Source organism: Numida meleagris, chromosome 7, assembly GCF_002078875.1.
Source record: "Numida meleagris isolate 19003 breed g44 Domestic line chromosome 7, NumMel1.0, whole genome shotgun sequence".
Lineage (NCBI taxonomy): Eukaryota > Metazoa > Chordata > Aves > Galliformes > Numididae > Numida > Numida meleagris.
This window is the reverse complement of record NC_034415.1, coordinates 20,149,196-20,167,698: the sequence shown is the minus strand read 5'-3', so window position 1 is coordinate 20,167,698 and position 18,503 is coordinate 20,149,196. Positions and strand designations below refer to the sequence as shown.

The window sequence follows — 18,503 nt, the reverse complement described above, 5'->3', positions numbered from 1 at the left end:
AGATGGGCTGTGCTGATCATACAGCTCTGTTAGGGGAAGGGGACAGTCCCACTCCTGCCCTTCCTTCCTATAGAAACACCATCTGCAAGAGCCTGCCCTGGCACTTATGCATGTCCTAACCTGCAGGTTTCTGCCACCTCTCGTCACCTTGTTTAAAGCCTTACTCACCAAGTTAGCTAGCTGACAGGCAACAATATTCTTTAATATTCTTCTTCCTTTCCTCCTCCTTTGCAGTGGGATGAAGACTACTAGAAGAAAATGGAAAATACAGCCAGAGAGCATGAAACAGAAATGCTCCGGCATCTCCAACTAACTTGGCCCCGCTGAACGCGTTACCCATGGTGTGACGTTGGCCCTTCCACAAGAAGAACATCATGGATGAGTCAGAAGAAGACTGCACCTTCTCAGCCCGTGAGGCTGAGCCTGTAAATCCCAAATGTGGTAAAAATAACGGCATCAGAGGAGAACAAGGAGATCCAAGGACCACTTCCTCACTTGCACTAGGAAGCTGCAGATCTCAGCTGACAAAGTGGCGTACAGAAGGACAGAAACCAGTGAACGTGGGGAGTAAGTTTCATCACATGCCCATAAGAACAAGAAGTCTGCTTAGGTCAGAAACAAAATGCATGTCTACACTTCTGGGAAGATCAGTACTGAATAACAACTTAATAACTGACACCATTTCATAATAAAGCATGTAATAAGGGTTATACGAACAGAAGTACAGTCAAACATAGCGATTTCTATAAATGATGCAAATTGTGTGCCAAATTCCGTGCTTGCATGAATGTGGAAATTTCTTCCAAGTATCCAACAGAAATCTGAGTACCAGACAGCGAGTGAGAAATGCAATGTCAAATGCCTAGAAACTCCATACAGACCACCCAAAAAGCCAGACAGCTTTGATATCAATCAAGTTTTCAATTTGCATTTTGCATCTGTAACCATATAGCTACATGCATGCAAAACATGCAAAATTTTCCACTTACGCTACTAATTGAAATCAACGTTCCAGGCATTAACTTGGCTCACTGGTTTTATCCTTCCAAACCACTGTAAATGATTTCACCGACACTTGAGCACTGTCCCTGTAGCACTCAGGTATTTAGCAGCACAGTACAAATAACTCTGCCTACAAAACCAGAAAATTAATTTAAACTTTTTTAAAAAGATGGGCTAGATGCAGCACTAGATCTCTCTTGTAATGCAAATAGAGGAGGGAAGGCAGAAAGTTCAATTGTAGCTGTTTTCTTCAAGATGCTTGTGTTCACTAAAGGAATCTGTACGACACTCAGGAGACAGAAGTGCTTGAAGAACAGCTCAGACCACCCTGACAATTCTCATCCTGCCCAGTGCAACTCAGTCTCGGTGGAATTGAGGCCTTAAGCTGAACTAAGCCTTGGTCACTGCTCACACGCTCTACATCTGTGGCAAAGGCCAGGTAAAATGGCTGATCCTGCAATGAAAAAGGGTCCAACACCTCACACTGACCTTGGATGAAGAAAGCACATATGGACAATGACAAAAGTTCAGCTGTAATTGTGCAAGCCCTCCAGAAACAAGAATGAACAGATGAAAAAAAGTCATATGCAATGGATCAACTGCAACGGAAGGAGGACAAGTTTTCTTTCAGGGTTAAAAAAATACTGCTCAGAATTAATGAGCAACAATAGACAAACAAGGGCTTAACGTTGCATCCTCTCCTTAGGATTTTTACTTTAACCTGTTCAGTGACGCAGCTTCCCAATGAAAACATTATTTCTTGAGAGTGAGTAACTACAAAAAAATAGGATTGTAAGGGACAGAAGGGACAGAACTGAGGCCACTTGGGCTCTTCAAGCCCTGCCTCTTCAAAGACAGCATGTCCATCCCTTAAAGCCTATGTTCCATTTCTTTCCTAATCCCATTTATTCTTCTGCATACAGCTAGGATCAAGACAAATATGAAGAGTATTTTTTTTTTAACTACTGGTACAATATTTTGAAGATGTTGGTTTTTTTTTTTACGCTATTTAAAAGATTTAACTTAAATGTTGAGGAAAACATCATAAACATGAAACATGGTCCCCTCTCCCTGCATAGAAGATTTCAGCCCAAATGGTTACAGTTGGACAATATTTGGAGCAGCAGAAGGCAGGAAATGTAGAGCAGTTCTCAGCACAGGCAACAAAACTTGGTAGTTCAGATCTATTAAAACTGTTCAAACTGTGCAAATTGATCTAAAGATACCCACACCGCTGCACCAAGCTCAGTATTTATTTATTAGATAGTGCAACAGTTTATAATTGCCATATCTAACAGAAATAGATACTCCAAGCACTATGAGCACAAGTGAAATTCAAATCTGCAAGTTCAAAGCAGGGAAATGGGGAAATCTCTCCCCAGTCACAAACCCCTGCATCCCCTGGTGACACTTAAAATCTTGAGAATATTACTTATTTTCTCAGATTTAATAGCAAATGGATGTAATTTCCACATCTATATCTTCATGTTTTTTTTTTTTCTTCCACTCTTGTAATTCTTGATTGAGGCCCCCAAAGACATCAGGCCGAGCTTTACAGGCTGAGGAAAGCAATACACCAGAGGGGTCCTTCATTAGGAACTGCAACTACCTTATAAATCCCCCAGGCATAAGAAGAACAAATAAGCAGTCACTTGCAGATAGTACTGTATGAGTCACCCATCAGGAAGGTCTTCTGCCTGCTGATCTTACCTCCAAAATAGGTATAATAAAGCAAAAAAGACGACATTCTGGCATATTACATTATAAAAGGTTTTGGTTACCCTTAACATAAACTGCATATCCGCAGACAAATTTTTCCTAACGAAACTATAGCAACCTCCAAGGACAGAAGAGCAATGGATTGCTCTAAGACAAATCCATGAAAGACTACAGTAGGAAGATGAAATATTTCCTCCTATGAACTACGTACGCCCTTTTTCTCTTCCCAGGGAGTCATCTGTTTAAAGCCAGACTGCAATCTTGGCTAAATAAGCAGTTGCTTCATTTACTGTCATGTATTCATGTGGCTAATGGAGTTAATGCTGCCCTACTGAATCTTCTGAGATATTCTTTATTTTAGAAATTGTATCGTATTTCCTAATAAAAGTCAAGAACAATATTAACAAAACAGTAATCTATATTGGCTTTTACTGACCTACAGGATGTACTGACTCGATGGGAAAGAGATGCCACATGATAGAGAAAAAAGTTAAAGTATTTGTATTTCAAGGTATTTTTTAGGCCACTTCTTGGCATTTGCATCTCAGCTCATTCACAGCTGTATTTTCAATTGGAGGAAAAGAGCATAAATGAGAGTAAGATAGATGATGATACTGAACATGCTGGCAAAGTCACGTAAGGACTGTGTAACTAATACATGACAGCCCTTGGCACGGTCTCAAGCAGCTCCCACGGTCTACAGCTCAAAGAAGCAAAGAATGAAGCAGAACATCATTAATCAGAAATGAAAAGAGAAAAACATTTTTTGCCAAATAAAGCCACTAAATCCAGCAGGGCTTTAAAAAAAGATCTTCCTATTTATTCTCTGCTTTACGGGAATACAGAAAAATACAGCATAGTAAGTCCATCCCTCCTTTCCCAATGCTGCCAGCAGTGTTAAGTGATAGTCTGACATGCAATGTGGGGAAAGATCAAAAGCAAGCAAAAAAAACCAAACAACACACAATCAAACCACAGCAGTTCCAAAGGTAAATTAAAACTGTTTTCCTCAAACTGAGACCATCTACCAGGGCCTCATAAATTCTTTTAACATAGTATCTAAATTAATTTATTTAAGCTTAGAAACCAAAATGAGCAGATTGAAGGATATTTCTGAAACAGATCAACAGAACTTGCAGTTGCATCCACTGGTACTAGCAGACTTGCATGGGGAAAGCCAAAGAACAGCACACCATCTTCGGCACGTCACCAATGTTCTTCTCTCATTCTAGGAACCTGTCACTATTCTGCCAGCTTGACAACCAACAACCTCAGCTGTATGCCTGTTCTAGCCTCCATCCATGCCACCCTCTACTCAAAATGTAGGAAAACAGTCACTATATTCACTCTGGTATTGTGTTTAGGAGGACATGCTTGTAATTCTCCTACTGAGGTTTAGCAAATAAACATTTTACATGCTGGTTCTCAGACACAGGAGGCAGAAAAAGTCTTAAATACAGCAAGAGTATAAATTTGGCTTCCATGGTCCAGTGTTTGATACGCTAGCAACAAAGTAAAGCAAAGCAACTGGTGGCAAAGAGACCTAGGCTCTGCTGTAAGCAGATGAAATCTAGGTCTACTCAAACACTGTGTCCTGCCTAGTGCTTCCCAAGTTCAGGGCATACACATATCACATCAAATATTCAGCTTTGCTGCTCAAACTTTGTCTTTCAAGGGAAGGGGCAGTCTGCAAGCTAACCACAAAAGCACCTGGGCGCATGAAGGCAGGAGCTCAGAAAGCTCAGGCTCACCACACAACATTTGACTATCGCGTCCTCTAGACTGGTCATCTTCCCTGGAGGATAATTTAAGGCTTAACAGCCAGGTGATCTTTTGAACATTGAGTTCAGAAAGTTTTATGCAGAGCAACCAGATTCCCAGCCTCACTGACAACCAAGATCTGCATGGGACAATGAGTTAAGTGGAAAACCAAGACAGAGATGAACAGCCAGCTCTAATAAATACAGACACTGCAACAAGACATTGCCCATCACACAGTGTGATTAACAATTATAAAAGAGCAACTCTAAAAGCTGTTTAGTATGCAAATAAAAGTCAACATGTACTAGTTCTAAACAGCAGGACTATTTTAAACAGCAAGTACGTCATTCACAGCTGTTTAATTGTGACTGATAAAGAAAAGGGTAAACGTATTTTTATGTTACACAGTATGCAACTTTGCCCCTTCTTACCCCAACCTGAAACGTCACCTACTGGGAATGGCTGGGTCTGCAGCTGCCATTGTCTCTTTGGGTTCTTTCTGGGCTCTGTCTTTTCCTGGGTCTGCAGCAAGGTGAGATGGGATGGACAGCGGAAGCACAATGGCCACAGCTTTTCTCTCTCTCCTTCCTGTTCAACAAGGAAAGCTATCCCTCAGTTGGACAGACATCACACATCTTATTACACAAATCAGTTCAGAGCAAGCTAGTTCTCAGCACAATGAATGCAAAATACTCAATATGAAGGCAATTAACATACAGCTCTCTGGGACATTTTTGAGCCTCCCTTCTGAAAGAAGAATTTTCTTCATATTTCTTCAATGAAGAAATTCAATCTTGTTGCAGTGCAACAAAAGATCAAATTTTACAGTCTTATTCCTACACAACCTAAGCCTGTACTGCAATGCTCAAGAGGAGCAAAGAGCAGTGTTCTTCAAACAGACCCCGTTTGCTGGCTCATGTGAGTCTTGTCTCCCACCCTGCTCCTATCAGCACTCCACAAAACACAGAGCAGTTGAATTTCTTTTTCATAAATAAATCTGTGACTCTGTTGGTAGCATCAGAGCACAACGTATGTGATTAAAACCAAAGATACCCTCCACTGGAAGCTCTCCACAGGGTTAACTGCTTTCACATCAGTTAGAAACCAGAAAGTGTTAGGAAAAAAAATATAGTGCGTAATATTTCAAAGTTTTACTCCAGGACAAATTGTGGTCTTTGTTGTACTCATATCAATCCAGCATAATTCCAGTAAAGGTGTACTGATTCAGGCTTACTCAGCTGTAAGCAAAATAAAACACTGCCCTGAATTTTAGTCCCAGATTTCTTACTTTAAACCTATGCAACTTCAACCTCTCCTGGATGGAAGAAGCCATCATTCAGTACAGAAGAAGGCAGGCAGCAACACACTTCAGTTGTGACTGGTACACATTAGCAGAAGGGAGGTAAGAGAGGTTCTTTCTCCCCATTAGCATGACAACATGCCCACTCTGCACTCCGCACCCTGAGTTACCATGCACCCACAACAGACCAACTTCCAGCTACAGGTTTTAGAGAGTGATGCAAGGGACAGCAGAAAGCATTTGGGGCACTGTAAACAAAGCAAGATACTACCACTAGCTCTGGGGTTAGTAAACCAGAATTGCATCCAAGCTTTGTTAGTGTCAGGCAGCAGGCTCTTTTTCAAACCGCGCAGGCAGCTGACAGGTGCTATGTTGGAAGGCAGCATGTTTCTCCTATGAGCCTGAGAGGAAAGGCTACTAATCAAGATATAATGTGAAATCTTTGCATGGATTGTATTTTCTTTTCTGTGAGAGAGTAAATAACCTCATCTTTTGAATGTTAAGGGGTTTAAAATTGTAGAAGTAGTTCTTAGCTTTTCCCTCACAGTTCACTTATCATTATGTATACACAGTAAACTGAATTTTATTGAGTATGGTGCCCACTATTGTGTGGCCTTGGCTACAGATCACGAATTACTGATAGCCAAAAGGATAGTTACTGATTTCATGTGCCTCCAACACAAAAGAATTTTTGATTTCTGGTTCAGTTGAATTGAAGGTCATGCTTGAGTTCCAAAGGAAATAAGGTCAGGCAGCATTTGCCCTGGGGTTTGATAATGCTGGTCATCCTCCAACCAAAAAAGTTTCCAGCCCTATTTGTTGAGCTACAACTCCTTTGCTTTCTCCTTCCTGGAAGCATTCCTGATTTCTTTCCCCAAATAACTCAACTGTTTATTTAACTGAGAAACTCTCCCAGTAGCTGGAACAGTTTTTCTTCAGCTGGTGGGTGACATCATCCTCATGCCTTTCACATAAGAAAAGCATCACGAACCACACCACTAACACACGTAACACGGCCAGGCCATCTTCCTAGCTGGGCAGTGGAAGCGGTCCCACACGTTAGCCCTCGTTTCACACTAGGACTAAGTTAAAACTTCCACTAGGACCTATTTATCCACTATGGGTTACCTGCCTCCCAACATGGCTACCGTGTCCTATCAAACAGAAGCCTTGTCATGAGGTGGGAGAGAGAGAAGAAGGCAATGTTGTACCTGAGCCTATCGTATGTCCAACGGAGTCAAAGGAAAGAACCACTGAATCTGTAACACAAGAGTACAAGTTCATTTTCCCCTTTTCCTTAGTATAATTTCTCGCTGTAATATTTTGTTTTTCTTTAATATCTCCTTATACTTCATTCCACGAGGAAACAGAAGAATTCTTCACCAGCCAGCCAACCAGCAGGCATCAAGCAATGGCAGAACACTGGAGAATGCAACAAATGATGAGGTCATTACCCAACAAAGTAGCTATAACTTATTGAAAATAAAATTACATTATGTCTAAGTAAATATGTTTGGTTGACCTTGCCAAAACTGAACCATAACACACTTTTTACTGCTAGACTGCAGAGTTCTTATCAAATTTATTATCAATTTTTTGTCCTCATTTAGGCACTTCTCTATTAAGATTAGCTCTTCCCCTGACGCTGTTTGCTAAGCCAAGTATTTTGTGCCTTTTCCATCCTCACCATAAAGCATGCTTCCCACATCCTTAATCACGCTAGTGACTCCCATCTGAACACATTTCAATTCACCACTCTTCACCTTTGCACTATTTGCAGGAAGGGTGCCAAGTACCAAGCAAATACAGCCTCTGCTTGATGCCATTTATTGTGCCACGTGGGGCTCACGTCAGATACTAATCACAGTCAGGATGACAGCCATAGCTCATCAGTGGGTGACCATGACTTTTAGCCACTGGTTCGTACGATGGAGCATGTAACCGTAGAACTGCCTCTTGCCTTCAGCTAAATGAATGGATTGAATTCCTCAAAGTTTCTTTGCAATTTAAGCCTCAGATGGGATCATCTGACCATGTCACTTGCAGGATCACAGCAGCAGCCTCGGTGCAAGCCCTTAACACAAGGCAAAAATCACCATCAGGATCAGATTTGGCATGCTGAAAAGAGGTTGGGTTCCACTGCATCGCTCGCTTACATTTGGGCAGGCGACAATCACAGGCACTGACAGTTACCCAGCTCAGCTGAAAATAACTTGACACAAGACCGTCCCATTGGGTTTTCTATGTTGTATATCATCCCAGCACTTATTTTCCAAATCTTACAAATATAATAAGAAAGTGCTAATAAGAAAGTTTTTAAAATCAGTATAGTCAAGTCATTCATCTAACTGGTTTTAAAACAATTTAAAGAATTAATAATCATAAAAAAACTAGGTCTGCTCTGTCCCAGATCCAACACTGTGGTAGTAACATTTTGAAAAAATAGGGGAAAAAAAGATTACTGGTCTCAAAACTTGTTCCAACAAAAATAAAAATCCATCTGGACTTAACAACTGCATTTCCTCTTTGGGGAGTAAAACTCAGACATTTTTATATTATTCTAAATAGCAAGAGGTTTAATTCACTCTAACTGTGTTAAATTCATCTGCCATCAATTAATTCTGAAGTATCTCTGTGGGGCTCTACTTGTAAAAAACTGTTGAGATTTTTATCAACATAAAATATTGCTTTGTAGCTTATGCCAATCTTAAACATCACTCATTTTCCCCAATATATATTTTGGGCATGAAATATTAGGACTTATCTAAGAACAGCTGAAAAGCGTTGCAAGCACCAAATTAATGTAATTCTTGCCACCTGCAGAAACAGTATAACATTTCAGTCCCTTCACTGAGAACATTATCGCCCTTCCACAAGCAGAGAGAACGACAAGCAGTAAGCATGAGAGCTCCCTTTTCCAGTCCAGCCCTCTGTGAGACTTTTAGGTTCCCAGTTTTGACACCAAATTCACAGAGCAGAGCCTGCACTGGGGTCAGCTCCCCACAGCGTGAGTGATTTCAGAAACCACAGATCTTTATTAAAGCACCATGCCTATTTCTGGCACTAACACTTCTAAAGGGAAGAAGCTATAAAAGTGCAGAGGGCTGAGAAAGCCATCACGTGTCTCCATAATTCAGCAATAATGCACAGCTTAGGGCTGTGTGCACCATAATGCCAGGCTTTTACATCTGTTTTCACGCTACCTTCCATCTTTATTCACTGGATACAGCAGTTTAAAAAAAGAATAAAAGCAAAAACAAACAAACAAACCAAAAATCAAGATACAGCACAAACCAAATGTCATGCTGGATCTGATCCAACCCATCAGGAGAAGCACAGAGGGCACTCTGTGCCAGGAATAACAACATCGGAGACCCCACCAGCTTCGGGTCACCCTGGGGCTGAGGAGCGTCAGCAAGCCCCTCTTCCAGGAGGGCTCAAACACAAGGATCCAGCTTGGTTTGGGAAAAAGGAGCTCCAAAACAAACTACAGAAAGACTCGGCACTGCTCTGGGAACAGACTCAAACTCTGTTCCAGCAATCCTCCAGACTTGCCTGTGAAGGAGCACAACTGCATTTGCACAGCTCTGTCCCGAAGTCAAAAAACCCTGCAACTTGGGGATGGGTCCATTTGTTGCTGCACTTAAGCACAGCCACCATGCAGGCCCAGTAAGTCACCTAGGTACAGGACTGACTGCATTTCTTGGCAAGCACTACTTTTCAGAAGTCCCTCATCCTCATCTCACCTCCACACATGCACACACCATTTCCAGCCCCGCATCCCGTATCCTGGTGGGCATGGTGGGGATGGGTTGGCAGTTGGACTAGATGATCTTGGTGGTCTTTTCCAACCTTAACAAATCAATGATTCTATGCCTCCTGCTAACCCTTCCTCATTTGGTTAACTGTGAGCTTTCCCACAGCCTGGATAACTCTACGCCACTGTCCATCCTTAAAAGAGTCAGAAGAAATTACTCATCTTGCTGCAGACTGGCACCTCAAGTCCAGGCATTTCTGGATACCACATAACCATCTCGCTACTATTCCTTACAGTAACTCCTGCCACTGCAGTCTCTGAACAGCTATGTCTGCAATGAAAGGAAATGAAGATCTGAGTCTTCATAAGAGTCATGATCCTGACCAACAAACAGTAGGGTTTGTACGAGATGCTGGAAAACATAATTGTCTCATCCTATTGGAAACCAAAGAAGTTGAACCAATACATTCTGTCATCCTTCTTTTCCTTTTTTTTTCTTTAAAAAACAAAAACAAACTACAACAAAGAAACACACACAGACTTTAGCAATAGGCTGACTTCCCCATCTGAAAAAAGCAAAAAAATAATCAGTAAGAAAGGTTGTGTGCTGCTTTGAAAGTGGTCCTGAGAAACCACAAAACCATTAGCCCCAGAGGAGTTATAAGAGTTTAATAATAAAGGCTTAACACAGCCTCAATATCACATACCATTACAGTAATATGCTCCACAGCCCAAGCCAAACAGGGAATAATACAGTAATACCTTGCAACATAAGGCTGCAATTTGGCACATCCCCTCACACAGCTCAGGCTCTGAGGTCTGTGCTGGTTTCTTGTATGCATGCTCACCACTCGCTTTCTCATTCCGTGTCTCTGCTCTCCAGATACTCTAACAGACTCCTACTATAGCCTATAGTTAATCACATGCAATGTAATTTCTACCTCCAGAGCTTGACCTGAGACCAGATATCCTGCAGAGCTCCATCACCTGCACTGGGGGTGGCGACTGCAGTAACAATATTAAAGAATAAAATTTTTATGTAAGTCAGAATGAAAAGAAAGAATGTTGTGCTTTTTTTTTTTTTTTTTTTAACCATGGAATTAGAAGACTATTCAATATGAGAACAGCCTGTCATTCAGTTCTCTCAACTGAGCAATGAAAAGGATAGGATCAGAGAACCCATTAACCATCACAATTTATTTCCTATTTGAGATCCATTTTCTGTAACATGGCATATAACAGAAAGCTCCACATGCTTAAGGCACAAAACTCTCCATAACTTCATGACAAAAAAAGGTCAGCAATAAAAGAAACCTATCATTGTATTTCACCTGTTCAGAAAACAGCTCAAAAATGCAGTGCCACTCTAAGAGCACATACTCCTGTGAGGATTCACTGGGCAGAGGATCTGTCTCACACCATCTCCTGTTCAAAAGAAAATGTATTTGAAAACAAACAAACAAACAAACAAAAAGAGCTCTTACAATGAGCACTCAACTTTCTGGATAATTCCTATGCCCAAGGAATTGAAGGAAACTAAATCATTTCAGTTCTGTTTCGCCTAGATAGATACACAAAGCATGAACACTCTTCCTCAGATTTTGTAAAACACAAACTTCAGAACAGGTTTCAGATAATATCAGCATAAAAAGAAAACCTGTCCGGTATACAACCATTAGACAAATAAATAAATAAAAATAACATCTAAACACCCAATTAAGAACATATAAATGTAGAGGCAAGACATAAAACAGGAAGGATAACCTGTACGAATTTTTCTCTTTTAAACAGATGACGTGTGTTCCTCTGATCTCCCAAATGTAAGAAGAAACATTTTATAGATTATTTGCTCCTCATTACAACACTGCTTGAACTTACAAGTTACTGGAGAGGTTATACCTCACTTCCTAACTCTTCATTTTACTCTTTGAAGGCAGATTTAGGGAAGGGCTAAGTCAGGTTTTCAGCTTGATAAATGCCATCCTACCGATTTATTAAGTATCCTACTTCAACTGAACTTCTCACTTTTCCATCTTTTTCCAAATGCTCTGAGATGGCTCTGCCCTACGAGCACTGTTACTGGAGCACCTCTAATGCCACAGCCCCAAGGATGCTCTCAGTTTCCCACACCCAAAACTCCAGTCCGTCATTCTGACAGCCCCATGTTTAGCTCCTACATAAGCACTCTATGTTCCCATGCCAACAGACCACAAGAAGTTATCATTCCCAGCGTATTCCTTGAGCCCATGCTTTCAGCATCTAAGGTGAGGGATATATCAGGGTGAGATATGCAGCCAGTGCAGGGTCTGCAGCTTTTGGCACCAAATCATGAACAATTTCACCACAGTGCCATCTCCAACTGATGGGAGCCCTGAGATCAGAGTTCAAACTTATTCCCTTTATGGGAGGGGAAAAGTCACCCAGCAACTGGGCTTACCTTCAGGAACAGGAAACATCTGATTGTAAAGAACACTTGCAGTAAACTCTGGATTTTCTACTTTAATAAACTGGCTTAAAATGAGACTGCACTGCAGCCCCAATACTATTAGACTAAATTTGGATGCCTGTATGCCCCGGTACACAGACGGAGAAGCAGGCTAGTGCTAAATTCCCACGACATACCTGGGGGGAAAGACTCACCCTGTTTTAAGAATAACTATAATTATTTCATCATACCACAGCAGGCAGGTTCTGCACAGAGAAATGGGACACGAGGGAGACCCAGCTCACAGGCAGCATAGACACAACCACTGTGAACTCCTGGCCAGGCTGAAGCACAGCCAGCACGGGTACTCTTGCTGTGCCTGTACAATCCTGGGATGCAAGTACTTCTCATCTACAAAAATAAACCGTCTGCTTTTTCTCCAAAGACCCTTGGAAAAAAAAGGCTTGAAAGCTACAGATATAGATACTTAGCAGCAGATATTGTTAAGTATTATCACTTGTCTCCATAGCCCTAGGCAACATGGAGATCTACTGGTTACTTGATAAGCTCCAAAGTGGTCCTCTACCAGCTCTGAATGCCCCCTCACTGAATTGAAGGTACAGCTCAGCCGAGGCAGTACTTAAAGATGCAACAATCTCTCCCATGGATCTCATGGAGCCAGGCCAACTCTTACACTTGTTGTGCACATCGCTTCTCTTCCGTCAGGAGGGCTGTAATGAAGTGGCAAATTAACTAAGCAAGAAACAACGCTCACGTTCCAAGCAGATGTATTTTTCTAATGTTCTGAGTATGTCAATTTTCTTTATTCTGCAATGAATGAACGGAATGAAAAGATGCGGTGTCCTGCGCCAGCTGGCCAACACTTCACAAGGATATTACACTGCTATTGTCTGCAGTCGTGCCCAAGTAAGTTTGACAGCAGGAAGTGCTGATGCATTTTGCTCACAAAAGCAGTGTTTGTTTGGCTCCATCGCATAACTTTGCATCGCCATGACCAATAAAACCTGGGCATGAGGACAACGTGGTGCTTTGCTTCAAGCATCAGGGATTCACAGCTCCTTGGGATCTGTCTCGGCTCCCTGCTCTTCCCAGCAGAGATGGACACCGAGTCCCCACATGCAGAGGAGACGGGAAGACTAACACACCGCAAAAGTACTTGGCTTGGAGGAACACAACTGGAGACCGCGTACAGATCTGCTGTAAAAAGTCAAGAAAACAAACAGGCCAAACTGCACCAATAAAGCTGGTATCTTAGGGGTTTTTCTCTTGACAGGGAGAAATCCTTTAATGAATCCCAAGCAGATTCTCAGCATTTTAAGGAGCTTTAGTTGTTTTATTGCATTACCCAAAGCCAAGTCTCATACTTGGGCTTCAATTTTTATTGCATTTAATGTAGCACCAAGAAGTCACTCAGACACCCAAATTCCATAGCGGAACATGCAGTGAATTACAAAGCAGTTAAGACTTCTCCCTTCTATGCTTAAGAGGCATGTGCAAGACAGAGAACAGATATTGGGAGCTGCAGAAGTACACAGGACCAAATGTGAGAATGTGGTTCAAGAACACAGCCCCGGCTCAGCACAGTAATGTTTTCCTGAGCATCCATGGTAGCACCAGACTTCAATCACGGCAATACAAAGAGAAGCTGTGTTTTGTCTCTCAGTGAATCGCTGTTTTTATTAGGAATCAAGAAATACAGTATTCGCGCACTCAAATCCAAAGCACTTCCCTTAGGTTCAGAATATTTATCTTCTTCCGAACACGCATCTCCATCTAATACCTCCAAGTCGTAAATTCCTTCATGCATTCATTTTAACAGGCTCACTATTGCCTCTTTGGGATAATCTCGGGAACAAAACAGCACTTGAAGTGTCTTTTTAATTAAAAGTAACAGCCAACCAGTACACTGGTACATCAGGGACATATCAAGGGGCACAGGGGAAATGGCATTCAGATTTCCCTGGGTGCGACTGTCGGACCCAACTGTTAAGTACGTTTCAATGACGGATCTGTTAAGGCTCTGAGATGTCTTACAGCAGAAAACTACTGAAATCAAAGGTAAATCAAAAATGACGACATCACTGCTGGAAGAATAAGTATTTTTCAAAGTTAGTATCTATTTATTGCCAACATCACAAAAACGTAAATGGCAATGCTCCCTTCAGTTTTCTTGGTTAGTGCTCACATGTATAATTTTCACATAACTTTTGGACTACTGAACAATTTCCACATAGAAAACCTTGGAAGTCATTCAAATATAAATTACTCTTCACTACATGCTTGAAACTATGAGATACGCAAACTACCCTTAGATTTGCCCATCAGAAAAAAAAGTCGGCCTGAAACTAAAAATAAATGCACTAAAATGTGTTGAGTAGGAGCTTATTGCACAGCACTGGCATGAGGAAGTTAATTCTGAGCTTTCATAGTGCAGCCTAAATATATGTTGGTACCTTCAATATCATAAAATTCAGAGCTAGACATAGTACAAGAGTAAATTATTCCCATTAGTTATTGACATGGCCTTTTTAACCCATTACAGACCTGTAATTGTACTAATGACAGTGCCTTACACTTATATACAGCCACACAGCTATCAAAGAGCTCAGGACGGCTGCTGCACACCCTCACTGTTTTACAAACAGAAAAATACTTGCAGGTCATCAATGGCAATTGAGACAACAACTATTTTGATGCTCTGGTCTTGTTTTTACATCTACTGGAGCTATTAAACTGTTTTTTCCTCTCCATTCCTGGTATGGATAAAACTTTTCTGTTTGTTGGTTTTTCCGAGCTATCTCCCAGAAACCTCTCCTTCCTCAAAAGCAATAACCAGGACTCCAGAAATATAAATAGTTCCATCAGGAAACTCACATTCCTTGGTTTGTTTGAAAATGATCTACTACTTTGCATAGCGAGCCAGTGGTTGAGAGCCTCCTGAAGCCTTAAAGCAGACAACATCTGGCCCCAGTGCCAGAACAACTGCCAGCAGGTTCCTATGGACAGCTTTACAGGGACAACTCTTGCCTCCCATGTCTGCTCGCAGAAGGAAGGAGAAGTGTATGGGCATAAAACAACTCCCAAACGTGAGCTCTTTACGTGGCATCTTTGCCAGAAAAGGGCAATGTTCAACTTACAAGGACAGACCAAGCCATTTATCCACATGAAAGATGAAGCTGAACAGGGAGAAATGCTGGATTAATTTTTCACCACTGGTGTTTTTGTTTTTGTTTTTTGGCAGTTTGGAAGCAGGAAGGGATCGTTTTTTTTTTTTTTTTTTTTTTTTTGCTTGGTTCCAAAATCTGAGGAGGTTTCTGACCCATCAAGTCCTAAAACTCACTCAGTTTCCAAAACACACACTAATAGGATTTGATAGGTAAATGATTTGGTAGGTGATTGCTATATACAAAGAGATACTGAGCGTGTGTTCTTCCAAGGCCAAACCCTTTGAGGAGCACCTCGGGTGACTTGGGCTTCTCTCACTATGCAGCTCCACGAGCTGATCTGCACAGCGCATTCAACACTCGTACCCAAATGCTGTGTGCTGTCCTGAACTGAAACAACTGCACACACAGATTTTCATTTCCTATTATTTCTTACTATTTTCTATTACAAAAGCGTTAGAGGAAGTTATTTGTTTCACCAAAACACAAGAATAACAGTCCAGAGATGGATGAGATACCACAGCAAAAGGTCACTTCCATGTGCAGAAACTGCAGGACAGTGCAACGTGGTTCAAACAGCAGCACACAAGAAGAGGTTGATCATTACACTGACAGGTCCCTGGACAATGCAGCTGGAGATTATCTAAAGGAAAAGTGCTCTTCCTATCACACCACGTTTAAAAATACAATGAGTCCCTTTAATTTAAGACTTGGTAGAAAAACAGCCCTCTGAGAAGACAAATTTAACCCAGAAGGTTAAGCAGTAAGAAACATCGGTTCCAGCCTAAGATCACTGGAATTAAACTTCTGAGCACCTAACTCGATTTCACAAGTTTGTGAAAGCAAACACCTGCTAGCACATTTTTCTTCACATCTCTCTCAAATGAGCAGGAGACATTTTAAGCTCCAAATCATCAAAAGTGCTACATTTCAGCATGAACCTCAAACATCCATATTAACTCTGCCCTTTATGGTGGTCACCTGGACTTCCATTGGACTTTCAGCACCTCTGGAAGAATCATCTCATACAATCATAGAATGGGTTGGGTTGGAAGGGACCTTGAAGCCCATCCATCCCAACCCGCTGCTGCAGGCTGGCTGCTCCCTCCAGATCAGGCTGCCCAGGTCCCATTCAAGCTGGCCTCAAGCACCTCCAGCTCTCTGGGCAGCCTATGCCAGCAAAAGAACAAAAAACAAAGCAAAAAAAAAAAACCCATACAGTAAAATCCCACACCCCAGACCAATGGATTGCTTTAATCAATCTATCAAGGCAAAGGAGCAGCTCGCTTTGGAATAGCACTCAGCATTCAGCAGCGCTGAGACATCAACTGGTTTTGACAAAGTGCATGTGAAACTGCCAACCCCACCAAAAGCTGCAACTTGCAGCAACTGAGAGCTGCCAGCTGCGTCTCCATCTGATCCGAACTCAGTTTCCACAATGAAAACCCACTGCACACTCAGGCAGACCTGCCTTCCCCATTCCCTATCAGCGTTTCCAGCCACCTGCTGACGTCTGCTCCCAGCCAGGATTTCATGGGCTCACTGGGATTCACAAATTTTAGAGTTTTGCCATTCCTGGACTACTTCACGAGCAGAACTCCTCATAAATGGCAGCAGTCATTTTATTGGCCTTATTCTAGAGCAGCTGTTCCTCTTCTACACCTTCACTTGAGTGGCAAAGTAACAGTTCCACGTTGGCAGGTCTGGGATCCAATCCGAAATGGAGCACAGCCTCCTGGTGTGTGACAAGCAATCTGTATGGGACACTTTTTGGCCATAGGTTTGACTGAAACTGCCTGCACAAATGAACAGATGATAGGACAGAGAGCAGTGAGCAGGACACTCCGCAAATACAGACTACTGCAAAGCTAGAGGCACCAGCTCACAGAACACAGAAGACTGCTGATCTCTCAGAGAAAACAAACTGTGTGTTCCTACATGGCTTCAGCTGGTGGTTTGTAAAGTCTGGGGCTGAGGTGTGGGGGGGGAAGTGTTTTTTTTTTTTGTTTTGTTTTTTGGGTTTTTTTTTTTTTGTGACATTTTAAAACTTCAATAAAAGAGCATCTTTCCCAGTCCGGATAACCTTGACATTCTTTCTTCAACCATACTAAAACAAACAAGCCTGTTAATTCTCCCAATCTAAATCAAGTAATGGCAATGCTAGCCATAATAAATGCTATTCAGCATGACACACAAACCCCAGCATTCTGAGGCCAAGGTCTCCACATGGAGAAACGTGAGCCAAAAGCAGGATTAAAGGCCAACTTCAAAATTGCACATCTGGAAGAGAACTGCAACCACCTTAAGATCCTCCTTGCGTCCAAGCAGGCAGTTATCACCAGCTCCAGACCCACTGACACGTGAGAGAAGGAAATGAGATTTATCAGTTGCAGCAGACCACTTTCCCACAGCTGGTTTTAATTAAGCTAATTTGGTGGCCGTAACTTACAGCAAGCAGAGCCTTCTCAAATCACTTGGCGAGTATTTCTGCCAGCATTTCACCAGCTGTGCTGATCAGGAATATCAACTGCAACATTATTTGGCAATGCCTGAGGTTTGGCGTTGAATGGCAGTACGTGCATTCCCCTGAGCTACCACCCGGCACCCACGCTGCTCACAGGTAAGTGTATCAGAAGACAGAACGTGAAGAAAGGTACCATACTAACTCCACTGCGAAAAATCGCTTCTGAAAACGCAGCTGGATCCCTTGCCAGACTCCTGTTATGCCTTGGACACACCCACGCTACATAAAACTTATTAATGACCATGTGGATACCGAACACATTTTGGAGCTGCAGAAGTACAATAGCCTATGTAATTCCTAGGCTAGCTGCGCAGCAGCTCCCCTAAACTAGTTTTTCTTTTCTGGATACATACAGGATAGCCTTACCATGAAGGAATACTTTGGGCTACATTGTGATCTCAGCACAACCCACAGTATGGCTACATCGTACAAATTTAAGCCCAAATGCCAGGCTTAAATCCCCATCCATAAGAAGTTTTTCTAGGGAAACTTTGCATGCAATAAGAATCAAAGAGAGCAATAGCACCAGTATGTAACACCAACACACATTAGGAACAGACGTATCAGTAAACACAGGTTAAGAAAGAAGATTTCAGCCCGCTCAGGGACCTGCTTTGAAGAATCCCATAGGATATGGGCTTGGAGAGAAAAGAGATGGGGCAGGAAAACTGGTGGATTTTGAAGGATCACGTCCTCCAAGCTCAGGAATGGCTCAGCCCAGCATACAGGGAATCAAGAACAGGGAGCAGGAGTCCTGCGTGGACGAACAAGGAGCTCCCGTCAAAACTCAAATATAAAAAGAAAGCGTGACAGAGATGGGAGCAGGGCCA

General features: G+C 42.1%; 1 protein-coding gene across 8 annotated transcripts in view; it reads right to left on the bottom strand.

Moving 5' to 3' along the window:
- The window catches only part of ST3GAL3 (ST3 beta-galactoside alpha-2,3-sialyltransferase 3), a 156,549-nt gene that overhangs the window by 112,586 nt on the left and 25,460 nt on the right, over nt 1-18,503 (bottom strand). For 6 of the 8 annotated variants that reach the window (XR_002440988.1, XM_021404072.1, XM_021404076.1 and 3 more), the window contains exons 3-4: nt 6,994-7,041; nt 4,936-5,070 (exon numbers count right to left, since the gene is read on the bottom strand). The exons of 1 other annotated variant lie outside the window; for it this stretch is intronic. Coding sequence is in view for 6 of the 7 variants with exons in the window: in XM_021404072.1 (XP_021259747.1) it covers nt 4,936-5,070; nt 6,994-7,041 (183 nt within the window). In the remaining variant the exon portion in view is untranslated. The remainder of the gene's footprint in view (nt 1-4,935; nt 5,071-6,993; nt 7,042-18,503) is intronic. One more of the 8 variants, XM_021404074.1, reaches the window with a different exon arrangement.